This window comes from Epinephelus moara, chromosome 21 (genome assembly GCF_006386435.1).
Source record: "Epinephelus moara isolate mb chromosome 21, YSFRI_EMoa_1.0, whole genome shotgun sequence".
NCBI lineage: Eukaryota > Metazoa > Chordata > Actinopteri > Perciformes > Serranidae > Epinephelus > Epinephelus moara.
This window is the reverse complement of record NC_065526.1, coordinates 1,956,767-1,978,600: the sequence shown is the minus strand read 5'-3', so window position 1 is coordinate 1,978,600 and position 21,834 is coordinate 1,956,767. Positions and strand designations below refer to the sequence as shown.

At 40.5% G+C, this 21,834-nt stretch overlaps 1 protein-coding gene across 1 annotated transcript; it reads left to right on the top strand.

Moving 5' to 3' along the window:
• Positions 1–808: 808 nt before the first annotated feature.
• tmem71 (transmembrane protein 71) lies at positions 809–21,551 on the top strand. The gene is made up of 11 exons (XM_050032526.1): positions 809–1,008; positions 5,728–5,821; positions 6,549–6,610; positions 7,270–7,315; positions 7,437–7,646; positions 12,235–12,506; positions 12,896–13,087; positions 13,501–13,567; positions 13,928–13,989; positions 15,031–15,080; positions 15,170–21,551. The coding sequence occupies exons 3-11, from the start codon at positions 6,580–6,582 to the stop codon at positions 15,191–15,193; spliced, it is 954 nt and encodes a 317-aa protein (XP_049888483.1). The 5' UTR covers positions 809–1,008; positions 5,728–5,821; positions 6,549–6,579; the 3' UTR covers positions 15,194–21,551.
• The last annotated feature ends 283 nt before the right edge of the window (positions 21,552–21,834 follow it).

The following is a 21,834-nucleotide window of genomic DNA, read 5'->3' as shown; positions in this document are numbered from 1 at the left end:
AGAAGTGTAATGATCCTGATCATAATCAATAAGGACATCATTCATTATTGTCTTGTACACAGCTGAGATTCTTGTGTGGATGAAGTGAATCTGAACATGAAATCACTGAACAAGAGTCATTTAATAGTGTTTGCTTTCTGTTGTTGTGTCCATGAACATCAAATAAATTTGGATGCAGATCATAATTTGTGTTGTCACAAGTCATTCAAGTGAAATTTGTTATTTAAATCTTTGTTTTGATCAGATGTGGCCAGCACAAACATGATTTGTTCCTGAGCTTGTAGAATACAGACCAAAGACTGTTGTGGTTGGAGAACTGTGTCACAAAGTCCTCCTCAGTCCTGCTTCTCCCATTCTGCCTCTCTGTCCCTCCCTCCAGCCCCCTGCATCACCTCCATCCATCCACCAGATGTCCTCACACTTTCCCTCCTGTCCCAGTCACCTGACTCTCTCATTCACTTGCTCACCTGTTTCCACTTTCCCTCATCAGCCCTGCAGTATAGAAGCGCCACGTTTCCACTCATTCCCTGACAGATTGTTTTTTTCATGTTTTCTCACCACTGAGCTTCAAAATGTTAAATATGTGTAACTTTGGGCCTAACTGTTTTTGTATTGGGCTGTAAACATGTTCACTAAACATACAAAATAAATGAGTGGATAAAATAAAAAAATATGAAGAACATATAATTAAATCTAAACATATACATGAATGAAAATATACTTGCTGCTCATCGTCCTCCTTTTATTTTGAAATCCTTGACCGGAACCTGTATTGTTTCGTGTTTTCAGTTTAACAGCTGATGGTATTTCCGGTGTGGGCGAGGCTCAGTGACAGCTGCGGAGCTCCGATCCGCAGATCTACTGTCTGGGAAACAAATTCAACATTTTACAACCAAAAGTGCCGAAAAATAAACAGAAGAAGAAGATTTTTCAAAACTTTAATCTGTCAGCAAGGAGAAAAGTTTGTTTCTTCACTTCCGGCAGAGAAACGTGGAGCAAAACAAACCGGTGAGTTCAGTCCGTTATTTCTTTGTCTGGTTTTGTGCAGCAGATTCTGCTGAGATCGACTAAAACTATATTAAAACAAATGGCCATTTTTAATATAATATTATTTTATACGGGGATTTGGTTGGAAATGATCATTTTTATTTTTATTATCATATTTTTAGAAATTGTGAAACTCCTTTCTTAATTTGTGTTTTGACAAATGCAAGCCTATTTTTTCCTTAAGTGCAAAACATAATTACAGGCGTTAATAAGAGGTTTATGACGGAAATATTACAGGAATGTTGCAGCTAAAAATAGCGTGAGGTCACTATAGGCGCTATATGATTAACATGGAGAAAGTGTAGTGACTATTTAAATAGGAAGGACAATAAACACACTATGTCACATTAATATTGTTGTGATAATTAAAAAAATAAAATTGACAAAATTAAATAATAAAATCATTCACCTCAAAGCAACCTAAGTAGAAAGTATAAAGGACTGTTATTTAAAAATACTCTGCAGTAATATCAGAGCAGTAACAAATAAGCGTCACACACACATGAAGTGGCCCTGAAGCAACGTTACAGAGGAGAATAATGAATTTTAAAAAGTCTCAAATTACAATCATTGTTATAAAGATTAAATCCTGTGAGATTTGAAGTTCTATAAAAGTCTCTATTTCCTGTGGAAATATAATTAAAGTACAGTAGACTGTGGCTGCATGCAGGTACAGCAGTGTGTGTGTGTGTGTGTGTGTGTGTGTGTGTGTGTGTGTGCGCGCGTGTGCGCGCTGGTGATGTTGGAGCTGCTGATGCTGAAATGGTTTGGTCCATCTTTGTGTTTCCTGCTACGCATTTTCCTCCAACATCAGCAGCTCCAACAGAGACAGGCTGCTGCTGCTGCAAGGAATGCTGGGAAACACAGGATGGGAAGAGTCCAATGTGACACAAATGGGGGGGGGGATAAATAAATTAAATAAATTAATAACTGTAATCCTGTTTTAAAATATTACACTACATAAAGATACCATAGGAAACAAAACCACATGCCATGTTTTGGCTCAGGAAAATTATAGAAATATTTTGTGTTTTTAAAATCTCTATAAAATTGATTATTATTATTTAAAGAGATCAGAGATTTAGATTTTCTCTTTATATTATTAAGTGTGAGGGTTTTTTTGTCCATATAATCACTGACATTCTTTACATTTTTATCTTTTTTAAATCTCAACTAATGTCTTCATACTAAGGTTTCAGACAATGTAAAAACCTCACATACTGTTTCAGTGAGCTAAATAGCATGCTGGTGTGGAATTTCAGAAGCAGCCACTGTCTCTGTCTGCAGATTCTCTCTGGTATGATAAATTATGTTGTATTGTGTTATTAACGAACACGACGCTCTGATTTCGTTGCTAGTTATTTTTAGTTATTTTTATACAAACCCACCCAGAGCAGTGATGAGGATTTCTGTTTCCAGACAGTTTGTCAGGATATGTTTGTTTTATCTACACTGACAGGAAGGAAGGTTCACGCAAAGCAGCCTCAGTGTGTGAACATGATCATTTTTGTCAACATAAGAGGAGACTCATACTAAAGCTCCAGTGTGCAGGACTCAGGGGAACATATTGGCAGATATGGAATATAATATAATAAGTATGTTTTCTTTAGTGTGTAATCACCTGAATATAAGAACCGTTGTGTTTTTGTTACCTGAGAACGAGACGTTTATATCTACACAGGGAGCAGGTCCTTATCTGTGGAGATCACCATGTTACACTGCCATGTTTCTACAGTAGCCCAAAACAGACAAACAAACACTGGCTCAAGACGGGGGACATTTGCATTTTCTTGTATTGGAGCACAATCTCACTGAAGTCATCGAAATCCAACGCTTGGGCAGTGACTTGCAGCGTCAGAAACCAATGAAAAACGGTGTCCTTTAACGGCAGCATGATACACAGCCGGTTGCTGTTATAGTTTAACGGTGCCTGGCGGGGAAATGCGGCGGGACAAGGACGAAAGTCAAGGCGGTGAAAGTTCAAGTGGGGCAGGTGGGAGGGGTGATGTGTGGGTCCAATCAGAGTGTTATACATATTATTCATATATCACTGTAGTGATGCATTAACGTGTAACAGGTATTTCAATATATTTCAATATTCAATAAATTTGACCAGTTCTGTGTTTCATATGTAAATATCTAACTCGCTGTAAAATAAAAGTCGTGCAACAGAATGCACAAGTTGTAAAAGTATAAAGTTACATAAACACTATATAGTTAAGTCAGCAGTGGTGGAAAGTAACTAAGTGCACTTACTCAAGTATAAGTACTCGGGGTGCAACGGTACAGGTAGCCCACGGTACGGTCCATACCTCGGTTTCGGTTCAGTTTCGGTACGTGTTTTGTGCCTAAAGAGAACAGTTTTTTTTTCCCAAAAAATTCTCTCTTTATTTTGCTTGTCAGCAAAAACCGTATTTCGCAGTATCACTTGACATGCTGCTGTGTTGCCTATTCAAGTGCTGGAATTTGTTATTTACGTGACAACACCTGAATGCAACACAGGCTCCGCTCCATAGACTGTGTGTTCAGTGCCGTGCTGCGGGTCCTGGCCGGGTTCGCTTATAATTGTCGGTCAGGAAATTGCACCCCGGGCCGCGCTCTTGTGTGCTCACCTGTGTGTGTGTGTGTGTGTGCGTGTGTGTGTGTGTGTGTGTGTGTGTGTGTGTGTGTGTGCATCGGGGCCAAACTCCGCCTTGCGCGCCACAGAGAGCAGAGGAGGATTGTAAATGCGCGACCGAAACCGAAATGATCTCACACAGGAGAATTTGTATGAAGCTTCTTCAAACTTCTGTCTCTCAACTCCTCCGCGTGGCTCTGTATGTTGTTTTTTCCACTTATTTCCTGAGTGAGGCGAGTGTCACTTTCCCTGGCTCCAGTTATAACAGTGTGAGGGGGTGAGTGGGCGGAGCCACAACAGTGATTGGACATTAAGTCACGGGGAGGACTTTTGTGCAGCAGGCTGACTCGGCCGTCCATGGACTCGGCCTGTGGCACACACATGGCCTGTAAAGCATCAATGCAAAATTAATTGCAAAACTGAAAAACCGCGGTCCATAAGGGCGTATTGATCCGCACAGAGCGGACCGAACGGTTCAATATTTTACTGAGAACCGTTTCATCCCTAAGTACAAATTTGAGGTATTTAACCTGAATATTTCTGTTTAATTCAACTGTACACTTCTGCTGTTCAACATAATGAGTACTTTTACTTCCGGGTTCTGAAAGTATATTTTGATGCCACTACTTTTATACTTTTATTTAAGTAAAATTTTGAATGTAGGACTTTTATTTGGTTTTGTTGTTTTTACACTGTAGTATTGCTGCTTTAACTTAAGTAAAAGATGTGAATACTTCTCCCACCACTAGAAGTACAGTACAAGTAAAAGTACTTCAGTTACCACTGGACTCTTTGACCTTTCCCAGTTGGTGTCAAGTCCTGGAAAAAATAAAACTACCCAAAATGTACTGGGTGTTTCTGGGAAACTTTTTAACGGGCCACAAAACTAGATTTTTGTATGAATATTCATCTTCTCCACGGGAGATCATTCTGACTCTCCTGAGGATGAACCCTTCAGATTTGAATGACCTCATGACCTTTCCTCTAACGCCACCCTCAGGACAAAGTGACGCACTAAAGCTAAATCACCAGGATGTTGTTTGTTCTGTCTGCAGGGCTTTAGACCGTTAGTGCTTTTTAAACTCCGAGGAGCATTTTTCAGTTGAGACAGACCCCCCCCCTCCTCTGTTTCACTGTAACACAGAGTGTCTCTGTTTGCAGCCCACTGACAGCCGCTGACCCAGTTCATCTGCTCATTAATGTTTTATTCAGCAGCACAACAGAATGGAGTCAGACCTCTGAGTGACCTGCAGGAGGCGAAACAAGCTCAGAGACAGAGTTTAGGCCTTTGAGCAGAGTTACTTTGCACCTTCAAAGAAATATTCAAGAAAAAATACACTTATTTGTTTTTGCAGTCGTCGATGAAAACACACCGTTGGTACCACTCTCATGTGTGTGATGTGGTTAGCATGACTACCAGTCAGCTGCCAGCCTTTATGCTAAGCTAGGCTAACCACATCCTGACTCTGCGCCCGGTCCGTACGCTGCGTTTAAAGGTGCAATCTGTGAATCCGAATATAAGCAGGCATTAAAAACAGGCTCTATCTAGTCTATCCTGTATGGTTCAGACTAAATTAATTATCTTTGAATATTAGAAAATATAACTTTATTATTTTCACTGGCAGAAAAACATACTTTAAAGATTTATCCAGAATTATACTTGGGTCTGTTGAGATGCCTCAAGTGTCCAGTACATAATTCATGGGCATTTTCTTGATGAAAGTTTGAATTGGAGAGAACAAACTGACACTGAGAGAGCTTAATGGTACCAGAAAAACCAGAGTAAAGCCCAAACACATCCTGACACCATCTAATCTCAGCTGGTGTCACCGGGCCCCTGATATCTCACTGTCATCTGATGTCTTGTGCACACACAGTCACAGGAAGCAACATGTGACTCCACCTCGGCAACAATAAGTCAAACTGAGCCTTCAGGCTTTTCAGTGGGACCGTCAGAGACAAAGTTCCTCCCAGCAGTCACAGAGTTAACAGGAAACATGAGCTCAGAGTCACAGCCCCTCTGTTTTTCTCCTCTTTTCTTCTTCTTCTGCTTCTTTTCTCAGGCTGCTGCTGCAGGATGTGAGAGAACCACAACACAAAACACTGAGGACTGAACGCCACAGCAGATCTGAGACAAGAGCAGGGACAAGTCTGAAGGTACGGCTTTAAAAGACTTCTCTCGTGTGTCTGTCTTTATAAATAAATACCCTGAACTTATTTTGCAGTCTGATCAGTGAGTGGATTAGATTTATATTAGCTGGGAGAGTTAATCCCTGAGTGCTCAGACTGGAGAGCAGCTCTGCAGGGATTAACTCAACTGACGGAGCTTTGATAAGTTACTGGAAAGCAGATCGGATCGGAGAGGAGGGCAGATTACTGAAGAGCTGGAAGAGGGTTTATTTAGATTTTTGTGCCTGCTGGATGTTATTCTGTATATTTCATCTCCTCTTAAACCAGCAGTGAATGTATCTCCTAACATGTATAGTGTGTGTATCTACAAACTCATCACTGAGCCACACTGTGTCACCGGGTGACTTCATCCTTCATCACCATGAACACACACACTGCAGTTTATTTTGACTCAATCCCACACACACCGTCCTGCTGCCACAAATACTCACTGGAGCACCAAATGTGGATTAATCCGCCACTGGAAATAGTCCCCAACAGAGTCACTGTGTGATAAAAACTACAGTGAGCAGCTGTTTGAGGAAACTGCTGCTACGATATCATTGTGTTTTTAAAGAGGCTGCAGACAGCGTAGCGAGGTCCGACAGTGCTGAGGGACGCTCCAACACATTGTTAGTTTTGGTCTCTTTTGACGGTCCGAATAACGTCTGCATGTTTCTCACAGCTGGTGTCGGGTTTCTGATGTCTTTCACAGATCGGCAGGAGACGCTCGGCTGCAGACAAACATGGCTCTGTTCTTCTCCGGAGCTGTTACAAGTACGTTTATCAGCAGCAGCAGATACACACAACACACAGCTGTGTCCACACTGTAATGTAAAACAGACTGTTATTTTTTGTTTGGTAAAAATGCTCTTTGAAAACGTAGGATCCCTGATTCTTATGACTTCTTTGATCATCTGAGCACGGCCGTCCAGAGGGACACTTTGGTGGTTCAAGATATCAAAAAAGTTGTCAGGAATAATAATTATTGTAAGATTTTACTGGGTGGAAGTGCTTCCAGTGTCAAGACTGAACTTTCACACTCATTTCCTGTCTGGATGTTTATATTCCCTGAACTGTGCGATTAAGAAAAGTATTGTTTTGATGTCTCCACACTCCTCCATTCACGACTTGGCTGCTGTCACATTATATGAATGACCCTGACAACCTGACAACAATAAGCTCCCTGTCCGTCACATTCCTGCAGAGGATTTATCAGCATCACGTCAGCTCTGTTCAGAAGAGTACGTTTACTCAAGTGGTTTCCCAGGCCGACCTCAGGAATGTCCTCCGCTCTTCAAACTGATAAAAGTCAACTCGTCTTTATTTAGAAACAAAGTCAGCTTCACAGAACAAACGTGTGTGTGTGTGTGTGTGAGTTGTTGTTTTTTTACCTTCCTGTTAGTCTGACTTATATAATCTTTTCTGTTGCTCAGGTTCCCCAATAAAACGCAGGTTGCGAGCCAATCACTCCTGTCAGAGGTAAAAATGCTTCTGTTACCCTCACCACATATTTCCTGCTGCCACAGACGTGGTGAATATATCTGTACACGCAACAACGAATTAGACTGGTTTTATAACCTCCCGTCTGTGTCTCCCTCAGCCTCGACCAGTCTCTCCTCTCTCCTGACTCCTCGTATGTCTGTTACTCATCTGTGGATGGAGGCGAGCCGTGCTCCTGCCGCCGCTCACCGCGCCTCCTCACCAACGGATACTACAGCGTCACTGAGGACAGCTTCTCCTGGGACGACGACGGCAACGTGTCGCTGACTCCTTGCAAGACCAACGTGTCCTACAAGGAGAACCTCGTCAGGTGAGAACAGTTTGTAAAACTAACTTTATTTAAACAGGAGCACAGAGTTGATTTGTTCTTTAAAGGGACAGTGTTTAAAAGTTTTTCAAACATACACTGATGATGAGTTCGTAAATCTGCTGCCACACAGTTCCCAAATGTGGGAGTTTCTTTTGAGCATGCATTCCCACACCAGGCGAGTTAATTTAAGGTATCCAAGGGGCGACTGTGGCTCAGGAAGCAGAGCAGGTTTTCCACTAATCAGAAGCTCAGCGGCTCCTCTGGTCCACTTGTTGAAGTATCTTTGGGTAAGATACTGAACCCCAGATTGGCATGGTACCCTCGGCCACTCGTGTGTGAATGTGTGTGTGATTGGGTGAGTGTTACTTGTAGCGTAAAAGCGCTTTGAGAGGTTGGAATACTAAAAAAGGGGCTCGACAAGTGCAAGTCCATTTACCATTTGACCATAAACAGGTAAGAGGCTGCAAACTGCTGTAAAACCCAACTGAGACACATATTCTGAGTGGACCGTATGCATGTCCAAAGACTGGTCCCAAAACCTGAATAATACCAGCATATCCCACATGTCTTAATCGTTAAACGCTAATATCTAAACAGAATCTTTTGTTTACACGACCCACATCAAATTCAGAATATTGTCATGTTCTGAATGATAGTGGAATATAAATGTGCATGTGAACGTAGCCAGCTGTAAAAGAAACTGGAAGTTTGTCATCAAAATCTGTGCAGACATAAATCTGAACCGCTTCCTGTTTCACCGTCAAATGCACAACAATAACAAACTGGAATCCACGTTAGCAAAGCTGCTCTGCAAACTTCACAGCAGAAACAGAAGGATCAGACACGAGCTAATAGTAGCACATGATGTGCTAAACTAGGTGTAATTCAATTTAAGGTCTTACATCATACGCAGCTCTCCAAGTCCAAGCGAGCCAGAGTCTTTTCCACTGTAGGTGAGACCCGTAGCAGGTGTCTCGGTGCTCCAGCAACTCTATCACATTATTGATCGGGAATTTTTGATATCCTCTTAAAGGCACTAGCCCTAAATTTGCAACCTAGATTACACTGAGCTATCTCCAGTACAGGCCAACAGATTATTAGTAAATATAAAGATTTTCTGCTTTCAGAAGGAACATTCTGAAGCACTGAAAACACCTCCCTGTGGATGAGTTATCTTGTGTTTCACTTAAAGCTACAGTTGGTGATTTTAATGAAAATAACTTTGTCATATTAGCGGAAACTGTCACTGTCGTCAGAAAGAAGTACATTAGACTGATAGCCTGCGAAATCAATCATGTCGCTCCCCTTTTCCTACTGCAAAAGTTAGTCCGGCTGGTGGGCGGTGCTTGGTACTCCTGTTTAACTGTTTCCAACATGGCGGCCGGGTCCCAAACTTTCTCATTTTACAGCTAAACAGTCACTAAAAATGTTTCTGAAAACATCTGAGGTGACAAATAAGCAATGCAGTAACAGAGTCTTGATTCACATTTGATCAGCGCCGCCTAGTTCGACAGTTAAAGCACAGTTCACGAGCAGTGACTGACATGATTGACAGCGTTAGAGACTCTGCCGCTCTGATTGGTTGGTTTGCTACGAAGCAATACAGTAGGCAGAGGAATGTGGTTTTCTTCCACGGATTATCTGTCTCATGTAGCGCTGTGTGAATATAGTGACAGTTTCAGCAACAGTGAAATAAGTTATTTCTTATAAACGTCACCAACTGTAGCTGGAGTTCCACAGGGATCTGTGTTGGGGCCTGCACTGTTTGTTGTTTATATAAATGATTTACCAGATATGTTACAATCTCATGTGTATCTTTTTGCGGGCGATACTAAAATGTTTAGAATAGTTACTAAGGACACCGACACAGCACATCTTCAAGAAGATCTCCAGCATGAGTAACTGGTGTGTTATTGAAATTAAATTCAGAAAAGTGTAAACATTTACACACTGGGAAATCTAACAACAATAAAATGAATTATACTATTGGAGAACTGGTGGTCCAGCATGTTGATGAGGAAAAGGACATAGTTCACTTGAATTCCACACACATTTCAGAAAAAGTTAAAAAGGCAAACTCCATGCTGGCGATTACAAGAAGAACCTCTCAAAATGTATGTAGGGAAATATTTTTGCCATTATACAAATCCCTGGTGCAAGCTCGGTCTGGTGTCCTTATAAATTAAAATATATAGAAAAGATTGAGAAGGTTCAGAAGAGAGCTACTAAATTAGCCCCAGCCAGGTCTCAAAGAGATGTCATATGAAGAGAGGTTAAGAAAATTGCAACTACCAACTTTAGTGTACAGGAGACACAGAGGAGACATGATTGAGGTTTATAAGCTTGTTCATGGAATATATGATACCACGGTTGAGCCTGTTGTAAACTTTTGGTATCGTTGGTATGAGTTAAGAGGGAACTCCCTAGAATTATTCCCACTAAGGTGTTTTTCGGAAAAGAGAAAAAACTTTTTCACACTTGGTGCTTTAAAGGCATGGAACGAGCTCCCAGAGGAAATGGTGCGGGCTCCTTCAGTTAACTCTTTTAAACACAGGCTGGATAGATTCTGGTCAGCAAAGGCTGTTCTGTCTGATTATAGAGCTGATTTGTGATTATGAACTAATGTGATTTAACTAAGTGTATTTTGGTACTGTATTGTATGATTTTGTTTTGTGCGTGGAGTCTGGAGTGTGGAGAGGATTTATGTCCTGTACCAGAAATTTTCATTGAATTTCATAAAAAATTAAATCTCGAAAAGCTCGGATAAACGTTGAGGAGATCCAAGGACCACTTTTACTTCACCCTGTTACGTCTTATCTCATCAAACTAAAACCCCTCCCTGATGACACATGAGCATGAAACGTGTTTATTTACTTTTAGTGAATTAGCCACGAGGCTAATTTATGCAATGTAAAATGTCATAGGCTTGTGCTAATAACATTAGCATGTTGTATGCGTTGTGTAGCCTGTAAGACAATTGTTTTATCGGCAAACCTTGTGAGTCACAATGGAACTGAATCTGAAACATAACCATTGTTAAATCCCGCTGTTGTCGATGGCTTCATATGTACACATGTAAAATGTCACAGGCTTGTGCTAATATCTTTGGCATGTCGTAGGATAATATGGATGTATTAACCATCAGAGGGAAAATGTGTCGAGCACAGAAACCCCACCGCCTGTTAGCATTTTGGAGGTGTAACTGCAGAGCGACACAGACACACCACCAGCATGGAGGGCACTGGCGTAAGCTACGACTATACTACGACTATAAATCCACCGTAATCTCAGAGATTGTATGTGACCACAGAGAAACTTCCTCAGCAGATAAAAGTGAAAACAACCAGACGTCGTTCTGCGTCAGTGGAGATCAACAACATCACTGTCTAACAGCAAAAACACAGAGAATTTAAGTCACATTGTCGTGACTGTTAATACAGAGTGGTGCCAAAACTGTGACAGCTGAAACACACACACACACACACACACACACACACACACACACACACTCTTTATAGCAATGAAGTCATCCTCAGCAGCCAATCAGAGCGAGCCGTTCAGCACATGTCGAGCAGGTTTAAAAGCTGTAAATTCTTCACGTGTGATGTCTGCTGTGTTCTGGAGCCAGACTGTGATATCATCCATCAGGGTTGCTAGGAGACACTCGTGTTATTGAAACCTTTATCGTCAACATCAGAAGAGTTTCTTTGTTTTGTGTCAGAGCTGATGAACCACAGAGTTTTTTTACCTGCAACTTCACTGTCTGAAATCTGAGTATTTATTTTATTACATACTGCAGAGCGTCTCACCTCATACTGTGTGTGAGTTAAACTGAAAACAACTTTGTTTTGGGGTTTGTTCATTCACACGAGCCAAACAGATCCAGGATGTGTTATATATAAATTCGTATGTATGTATTAGTAGGTTTTATATATAAAATCATATCTTAAACTCATTTCTGGCCTTTCAGATATGCATATTTTCAATGAGCAATCGAGCTCAAACAATTTGTCAATCGATTAATTAGTCGAGGAATAGAATTTGTTCATTTCTTTTCAATTTAAAGTAATTATTTTTCAAGCAAAGATGTTTCTGGTTTCAGCTTGTTGAGATCTCTTGCTGCTCCTTGTCTCATTTATGTGATAAAATAAACCAAATATCTTTGGGTTTTCAATTTTAAGGTGTCACCTGTGGCTTTGTTGACTCATAATAAATATTATATAATATATAAAAATAATCGGTGGTTGCAGGTCTGATTCTGTTCTTGATTTCTAAAACAAAACCTTGATGAAAATTTTAGATAATTTGGTCTTATTTTGCATTAATTTAATGGACACATCTGTGAAGAATAAATCATTACTCACAATTATGATTTGGCGAAGGGAAAATTACTTTATGGGAAATTGGAGAGAAAGGAAAAACAGATAAAAAAAGATAAAACTTAATAATCTCGTGGGACATTGTTGTGCAAATAAACAAAATGTAACTGATAAAGATCAAATGTTGGAAATCACAGAAATATAAACAGTGAAAACATGTCACAAGCGTTCGACAGATGAACGTAAGCATCATTCTCTTCTTCTCTCAGAGTTTTCCGGCGCAGGCGGCGGCCCCGCGGCTCTCTGGCTCGCCTGCTGAGCGACGTGACGGAGAGCTGCCAGTCATGGCTGGATGAGAAAGTCTTCAGAGGCGTGTTCGGGACAGGACTGAACCAAAACCAGACCTGGGACCAAGAGCTGGACCAAGACAGAGACCAGGACTGGACCAGGACCAGCAAGGAGGGCCCGACCATGTTGGACGAGTCAACCTGGTCTGGGTTTAACACCACCGAGCTGGACGACAGCTGCAGCTTCACTTACGGTGGGTGACGGAGGGAGGTCTCAGTTCTCAGCTGAGTTTATATTTGAAGGTTGCACATTTTCAGATATCTGTCTAAGAGATATCCACCTCAACACGATGATCGGTTTTCATCAAGACTTATTTATTTTCCTATGCTGTGAGCGCCACAAACTAAAACTGGGGGCGTGTCGACTGACATCTGCTACTTGTAATACGCTGATTATGGAAGAGTACACCATGCAGCCCCTTTTCAAAAGATTTGAACTATCCCTTTATCCTCTTCAATTCTTCTTCTACCTCACAAAAAAAGCCTTCCAGTGGTTCCAGGTAGACGTTTAAAATTATCCTAAAGTGTTTTTAAACAGTAATTCGTGTTACTAAATATATTTTTGTCTGGTTTTCTCTTTCAGACCCAACTGAGATCCCGCCCCCTCCCGACAAAGTGGCCCCGCCCCAGAAGCTGCTCGTCCAGGAGGAGATTTGTTCAGAGATCTGTCAATCAAAGGAGCGGTTCACCCAGTCGCTGGGCGGCCTCTCTGAAGTCCCGCCTCCCTCGCCCTTCTACGCCAACAGCTGCTGTCAGGCCTCACCTGAGCACACAGGTGAGCTGCTGCACGTTTTATTTATTCGTTTATTAGTGTTTTATATTCTGAGTTTTATTTCAGAGGCTTCTCTTCTCTGACGGGATAGTTTCTCATCATTAAATATTCTTAACAAAATACAAATCACACAACTTTAATCAAAGCACATTTTAAAATGCACGTTAGCACCAACATTAGTGCATAAAAAATACAGAAGTTGTAGAATTTGGACAAAGTATTTTTTGTTGTCAGTGTCTGGCTGAAATAAAAAAGGTGGTAAATTTACAGATTTTCAGCCACAGATTTCACAGAGGACGTCTGAGATGTTGATTTGCTTGTTGCCCAAAGTTTTTATTTTCACAACTTAAGTAATATTTTATTTAATGTTTCTTTCCGACTGTTGGCTGATGGAGTTGTTTGCATTTGTGTTTCAGGGTTAAGCATGAAGGCTCTGCTCCTTTTCATCTTCACCATCTTCATCTTCACTGCTCTCTACTCAGGGTAAAACTTTTATTTCCAAACATCAGTTATTAATCAGTGAAACAGATCATGTGTATAAATATTATATATTAACTAAACAAACATGATAAGTTTGGTGGACGTGTCCTTCAGCAAAGGCCCTGGCTGAGTGTGATGAGACACCTGTCGGTCAGCTCAGACTCATGAAGTTCATTGATTTGGTGTTTCTAGAAAGAAGTTTTCCTTTTCACTTTAATACAGTTCCAGTTTGCTTGGAGCCTCTAGTGGCCATCAGGGGAACTGCACACACGTTGTTAATTGTTGTTGTTTACCCCACATGTTCACAGGCAGGATGTGACAATGAACTGTGCATTGTGTTTCTGACTCTGTTCTTCTCTGTAGGTGTCTTATGTGGAGCGCGACCTTGGCGTTGACCGTGTTCATGATGGTCACAACATTTATGCGTAAGTATCACAAACACTGAGACCAGACGCATTACTGTACGTCAGACATTTTGGATCTGTTTTCTTCCTGAGACATGAAAACCTGCAGTGAAACATTTGTTTTATATCATACATTATTTTAATAGTTTTTATGCCTCCAGCCTCTGGAGGTTGTTATGTTTCGGGTTGTCCGTCCCTCTGTCCATCCATTCCATTCTTGTGAATGAGACATCCCTAGAGCACTTTAGATCAGCACAAACCTCGACTTGGACTCAAGGATGAACTGATGAGACTTTAATGGTCAAAGGTCAAGGTCACTGTGACCTCGTGTTTGTCTCATTCTCATGAATGTAACAGCTCAAACACACCTTGAGGGAGTTTCCTCAAATTAGGCACAAACATCCATTTGAACTGAAGGATGAACTAAGCGGTCAGAGGTCAAGGTCACATTAACCTTGTGTTTATCTTAATTTTGTGAACACGGTATCTCAAGAACACCAAAGATGAACTGATTCAGATTTTGGTGGTCAAAGGTCAAGGTTACTGTGACCTCGTGTTTGTCTCATTCTTGTGAACATGAAATCTCAAGAACACCTTGAGGGAATTTCCTCAGATTTGGCACAAATGTCCACTTGGACTCAACGATGAACTGAATAGATTTTGGTAGCCAAAGGTCAAGGTCACTGTGACCTCACAAAACGTGTTTTTGGTCAAAACTCAAGAATTCATACACTAATTATATGTTTTAGAATCTGTAGCTTCTTCGCAGCAACATCTGTTGTCTATATTAAGCACTGACAACTGTCATGGCTACATATGAGTTTTAAGAGACATGGCTGTAAACTGTAACTGCAACTTGAAATTAAATTAATTAAATTTGCTTGTTTTACAGACTTTTTGCGCCTTAACAAGACTTAATTTGGGAGAAACAAAATACTTGTGATGTTTTGAAAATAACTAAATCAAAGACTTAGAATACGTAGACGATATATCCACAGCTTAAAGACAAAAAAAAATCATATATTGGTTTTAAAACATTTCTGATGATGCGGTCTCTTTCAGTCGTGACGAAGTCGGGGCCGATGGGCGAATGGAGGCGGGCGAAGACGGAGGTGAGTCCCAAATCAAACATGCCTCTCTTATTTCTGTCAACCCGCAGTGAAGAGACAACAATAACTAATCTGATGATTCTGTTTTTCAGGATATCACATCAAGAAATGAGTAAAAGAAGCGTCAGGAGACAGTTTCCAAAGTCTGTGATGTGAAACTTGAAGAGTGGCAGAAAAGGTCTGAAGGGACTCGGCAGAAATCTTTTGTATTTCACTAACTGTTTGCATGTAAGTTGCACTTAAAGTTATCCTGAGCTCCGGAAAACATTTTACAGCAACACCTGCTTGATGCTTCGACTGAAAATGAAATCTTTTTGAATGTAAATTTTTATTTAAATATGTTTTCTGCGCTGAAATGCGTCGACCAAAAGGGCTGAAGTTTTTGAACTGTTTGAAATTAAATCAAAGCCGACACATCTTAAACATTTAACCTTGAAGTCCAATGCAAAACGCTGGGAAAATCAACATGGTGGTGCATCCAGGTAGTCCTCTGTGTTGGATGCTGTGACCATGAAACTTTTTACCAACATCATGTTTGGATTTTCCCGGAGTGTAAAAGCTGAATCAGGCAGTATGTTTGCTGTTAAAAAGCTGAAGGAGCTCATTAACGTGGTGACACAAGTTACTGTAGCTTAGCTATAAAACATTAAAAAAAAAAGTATCCATATAAAATATAAAACATCCAGATGTACATGATGTATTTTTGAAACACTGTAAGTGTATCTTTTATTGTCAATAGTTGAACTTGGCTTTTTTGGGCTGTCCAAAGTGACCAAATGTCAGACTGAACTCGTCTGAAGAACAAATTCAGGTCCATCAGCAGTGATTCAAAACAAGAGCTGTGACTTTTTCTAAAAAAAAATTTTTTAAAAATGCACAACACCTGAAGTTCTAGTTCATCTACCTGGGAGTATTAACCACAGGAAGTGCCGTTTTTTTTCCTGAAGAAACTGAATGAAGAGTTTTACTCCAAAATGTAATTAAGAAAAGATCCATACATAGAATAATGATGAAATAAAGCATGCTGGTCCTGGTGCATTAAAGCAACACTAGCTCAGATTTTATTGTGAAAATCTACATTTTGTAAGGCTGCCCCCTGACAGTCGACCAAATGTTAGTCGACCAGAAAGGTCAAGGCAAGATTTCATTGGTCGCTTAGTTGCAGAAAAAACAAACAAACGTGAAACTCTTTCAGGAGCTGCACCTTGTCAAAATAAATCCAAACCTATATGACTGCATGTGGGACTTGGATGTGAAAGGACAGAGACAGGAAGTGTCCACGCTCAGTAGGTTAATTTCCAGGGCTGGTACCTGCGGTTATTCCACAGGCTAGTTAATAACATGTCGGGCAGGAAATCCAAAGTGTGGGATCATTTTGAGAAGGTGAAGGACGAACCCAAGGTGATATGTAAACTCATCTTCATTGGTCGACTACAAACATGACGTAACATCTGATCATGTTCAGACAGAGTTGTTCTCTGCAGCATTTTGGAGTAAAACTCTTCAGCTGTTAAAGTGCCTTTTATATCAGCCAGCAGTGCAGAAATACAGAATAATACAGGGAAGTGTTTGATTCAAACCTAAAATGCTGCTCAAACATTAAACAGACCTGCTGCAGTGTTACAGGGAGATCGTTCTGATGGAGGAACTCACTAAAGGATTGCGCGGCCGCTATACCTGCACAAGCAAGACAAAAAGAAACCGAGTCATCTTCAAAGCACTTGCACAGAGTAACGTGCACCTCTAACTGTACTGCCGAGCAAATAGCATCTCAGTGCTCATGTGCTACTTGCACATATTTCAGTGACATAATATGCATACATCCCCTTTCTATGTTAACGAGTCCAATTCACAAAGATCTGCGCTAAGTATCAGCACAGCTACAGTGAAGTGTCCTCAGAGAGTTGGTGGTAACTGAAGCGTATTTTAGGGGGTTTGACGCTCAGACTGCCTTTAGTTTTGAGGAATGCTTCTGCACCTTGTCGGTCAGAACATTGAGCTCACTTCTCTTTTTCTCTCGCCGTTCACCTGCCTGCTGTGTTCTTGGTGCAAAAGCAACATGTGAACTTTACCTCATGGATAATTACAATCAGATGCATAAGAAGGCAAATTTCACTCAGCTGCAAAACTTTATGGGTGTGTTTGTTTTTGCTGTATTATCAGTGCAGTGTCTGTTGTGAATTGGACCTTGAGGCAGGGCAGATAGTGGTGGCAAGAGATGCGCTATCCATGGTGCGATCAGCAGCCGCAGTCCATTCTTTGTGAATTCACCCCTCTGTGTTTGATTTAACCTGCAGGGTGAAGCAGGTGGGTGGAGGTTTACTGTGTTAGGAACGTTTCAGATCTACAAGAAAGAAAACGTTTTCTAATATATTTGGCTGATCACACATGGAGTTGTTTTCTGAGGACAATCTCATGCCGGAAAAAATTACTGTGAGAAAAAATACTAATAATAAAACACTTTTTCAGCAACAACAAACTTCTTATTTCAGTTTAACCTGCAGTTGCTGTGTTGAACAGACACTGCTGGAATATTTAACAAGAATAAAGCTGCAAAGTGAGTGAAGCCACAGGTCCTGGAAACATCTTATAATATCAATCAACATTGACACGTCATACTTTTAACCTCCTGAAACCCCAACTTTTGTTCAGTAGGCATTTTATTAGTGGTTTAATGCACGATTAAACTATGAACATTATTTCGTATAAATAAACTACTTTCAACGATAAAATCTGATCAGGTTTTGTCCACGCTTGTGTCAGGATCGGCTGCAGATGGACTTGGCAGAGATGGCTGCCATCTTGTCTTTATATAGAGTAGTGTATTGTGGTCTTACCAGCACTAGATGGTGCTTTAAAGTGTCCACAAACGGGACAGCAGGTCCAACTTCAGCAGAATTAAGTATAAAGTGCAGCAAACCCAAAATGTGATGTCCTCACATGAGGACGCAGGGTTGCAGGAGATTAAAGGAATATTTCACCATTTTTGGAAACGCACTAAATTCTCCTTTTGCTGAAGGTTAAATGTTCAGATGAATATTCCTCCAAAGCCTGTCGAGCTGAAGTCAGGGCATGGTTAGCTTAGCTTAGCTTAGTGTAGCTAGCTGGAAACCAGACAGTTTGTTAGTTAAACTGATGCTCATCATAAAATAGTCCCACCACATGACTCCCTCGGAAACCACAAAGTATTGTTTTAAACATTCCTATTTAAACAACTAAGACACGACATGTTAATATCTGAGTTTCGAGGTGCTGATATGTGTCAGTTTGTAAATTTGAGCCAAATCGGAATCAGTCAGGAACAAAACTGCTGAAATGATCTAAACTACTTCGAGTTTGTCAAACAAGTTCTACAAACCTCAACATGAAACCATCTCACCACATCGACTGGTGCTTGTATGAGAAGTTCTGCAGCTTTAAAAATCAGTCCACTCTGCCAGAAATCCTGACGGGCTCAGAGGGGATTTTATGAGCGCCTTGTTGTCACTGTACATGCGTCAGTGGCAGTTTTAAAGTCCATGTGTGAACTCAGCCTTGCCAAATTTTCTGACAACAGGGAGAAACTCCACCCAGCTGGCATCACAGGCAGGAAAAATATCAACTCCAGTCAGGTCTGCGTCTATGTGAAGGTTTTCTTCACACGTATTTCACTCTTATGTTAAAACAGGGACTTTCTGAGCAATAATTCCAGAAAATGGGAGAAACTCAACTTTGAGCTGTGTTGAGTTTGAACAGTGAGCAGGGAGAAACACTTTGGGATCAGGAAGAGAATCTTTAACGTCACATTCAAAAGTATATGGATATATTTAACAGCTTTAAAATCAATTAAAAAAAACAAACATGTCTGATCTCTGAAAATGCCATATCAATACAAACAGTTTGTATTGATCAGTTATCGCTCTGTGATTGCTGTCGGAGGAAAAAAGATTCAAATGTTTTCATCAGGAAAAGATGAAATGTGGCAGGAAGGAAGCTGGGACTAAGAAATGTAAAGAAAAACTGTGAAGTACTGTCCGGCTTTATAAGGTTTTGACTTTATAAAGTTTTTCAAATTCAATCATGTTTGGACCTCAAATAACGCCAAGACTTTTAGCAAACCTGAAGCAGGAAGAGATGAGCTGTGCAGCACAAATCAACTCTTTCTGAGTGAAATGTAAATGTTTTAAATGTGTGTTTTTGCAATGTATCCTCATAGAACGGTTCGTATGATAGTCTACGCAGTAGCGCCCCATGAATGACCCTACGTCCTTAACCTAAAGTCACGCAATTATTGTAAAGTTACTGAGGTTGGGTTTAGGAAAAGAACCATGGTGAGGACCTACATTAAAGTGACCCAAAGTTCACACAGTTGGGAACATGCATCTCCTGGGGAAAGTCCAAGGTTTTGTAACCCGTCTACCACCAAAATCTGCCTCCTTACAAATGCTCGGGACTGCTTCCTTGTTTACTGCCATCAGCACATTGGTCACGTGATTGCAGTCTTTCAAAATACGTAGGTTACACACGAACACTGGCTCATGACTGCTTGGGAAATGTACGAATCTGGGTGCATTACTTTTCGTAGGAAAACATACGAACAGTTTATATGAACAGCCTGGCTTTTGTGAACTGAACCTTTGTGACCAGAGACGTCTGATCTTTAGTTCTTCATGTTCCAGATCGTCTGAATGAATTAGCCTCAATAAACATAATAATGATAAGGATGCCATGTTTATGTCATATAGGAATTACCACTTCAAGACTGAAGTAAATTTTGTTCACGCCAACATCGGAGTTGAAATCACGATTGTCCTGGAAGCTCCGATATTTATGTCTTGGCGCTAAATTATACCGAAGTGCCTGAATGCCTCACACCAACCAAAGTCTGCTGTAAAGGTAATTAAACCAAGAATTATTGGATGTAGTGACCATTTTCTGTTGATGTGAACGATCGCAAGTCGGAAACACAGGAATCTTTTCCACGGCTGTCGTCCATCTTATCGGACGTACGCGTGGCATCAGATCTGTAACATGAAGGGTTAATGTCCGGTCACACCAGACAGTATATCATGGGTCTGTGTTCACCAAAGTTAAACTCAATGAGTGAAAAAAATTGTGGATTTACTTCTCTTAAGATAATCTGCTAACTGTAGCTATGCCATAAAAGAAATGTAAAACCTACCCTTTAAATGCTGGTGTGGCCGCGCCTTTAAAGGTCAGACGTCTCTTATTGTGTGAATCAGAAGTTTCTGAATCGTCTGATGTGTTTTTATTCACTCAAAGTGCCAAAATTGTAGAAATCTGACGATTCAGGGAATGGAATACAAAAATGTTTCTATATTACTGATATAATTAATACAGCTCTGCATGACTTATTACTTTGCATTTAAAGCTGCATTTATTCATATTTTTTAAATGCACAATGGATCAAATTATGCTGTAAATGAACTCTGCAGCTCTGAGAAGCTTTTAAGCCTCTTTTAGCTCCTAGTTTTGTTTTTATGGCTGAAAATATGAGCCAAACATTTCCCTCTGAAGGTGGTGGAGACCAAAGCAGAGCTATAAAGAGAGTAAATAGTGGATTTGGACACAAACACAGCGATGGGATGCTCTTGTTGCTGGGTGTTCAAAAACATGCTCGTTCTCCTGCCCCCTGGTGGCCAAAAACATTTTGATGCAGCTTGAAATGATCAAAGTTAAATGTGGATCAAGTTTGTCTTTTTTTCATTTATATGATAGACTTTTATGAGGTGTTGTAAAATATTGAATTTCCTGCAACAGACGTAAAGTTTCTGTGATGAAAACTCATTTAATATGAATTTTCTTGGGTGAGTCAAACCTTTAGATGAGCTCCAGTTTGTGACATAATGCAGCTACTATTCCTGGTGTTGTACATACTGTGTACTGTAGATATATTCCATTGACTGCACATGTTTCCAAAGGTGGAAATGTGATACTCTGCTTGTGACGCACTTACTATACCTGTTAATTTTTATTATTCCACTGTACTGTATTAATGTTGTTAAAGTCTGAAAACCGTAAAATTAAACCTCGAATGACGCACAAGCTAGATTTTAATTTGAAACAGACAAGAAGAATATTGTTGGCCAAAATGAAAAAATGATGTATAAATCAATGTGACCAGTTTGCTTCCAAAATGCTTCCCACACAGTGTTGATCACTGTGATTTAATCCCTGACTCGTCTAAATTCACAAACAGCAGTTCAGTGATTTGGATGATGAGTAGTTGCCCTTTTTGTCCTGTCAATGGCGCTGCGTTTGGAGGTTTCATTTTTACAGTATTTTGCATTTGTCATTTATTTGCCAGTTTCAGTGAAAGCGTTTTATGGAAAGTGAAAATGTTTATCATCCATTAAATCCTGTTTGAAAGACAAAAGGTGTATTTCTGTTCAGTGGAGCTGTGACCTGCAAGTTTCTCTGTGTTTCAGCGTGATACGTTTTTCTCCAGAACAAATAAAAATCACTTTACAGGTGCAGCTGACTGATGAAGAAATTCATCCTGTTTCAGCTGGTTGAAGTGAAATAAAAAACAGGATGTTTCTCATGGTTGTTTTGTTATTAACACTGAAGCTCAGAGCTCTCAAACTCAAATGTTTTTCATCAAATAAATGTTAACCAGTTACACCCCTGATGCTTGAGACTGTAGTTAGGTAGGTAGTTACCACGGGCCCCAGTGCACGCTATTGTGACGGACCCTAGTGCAAGCCAGCTACTAGTTATAAGGTGCGCACACACACACACACACACACACACACAC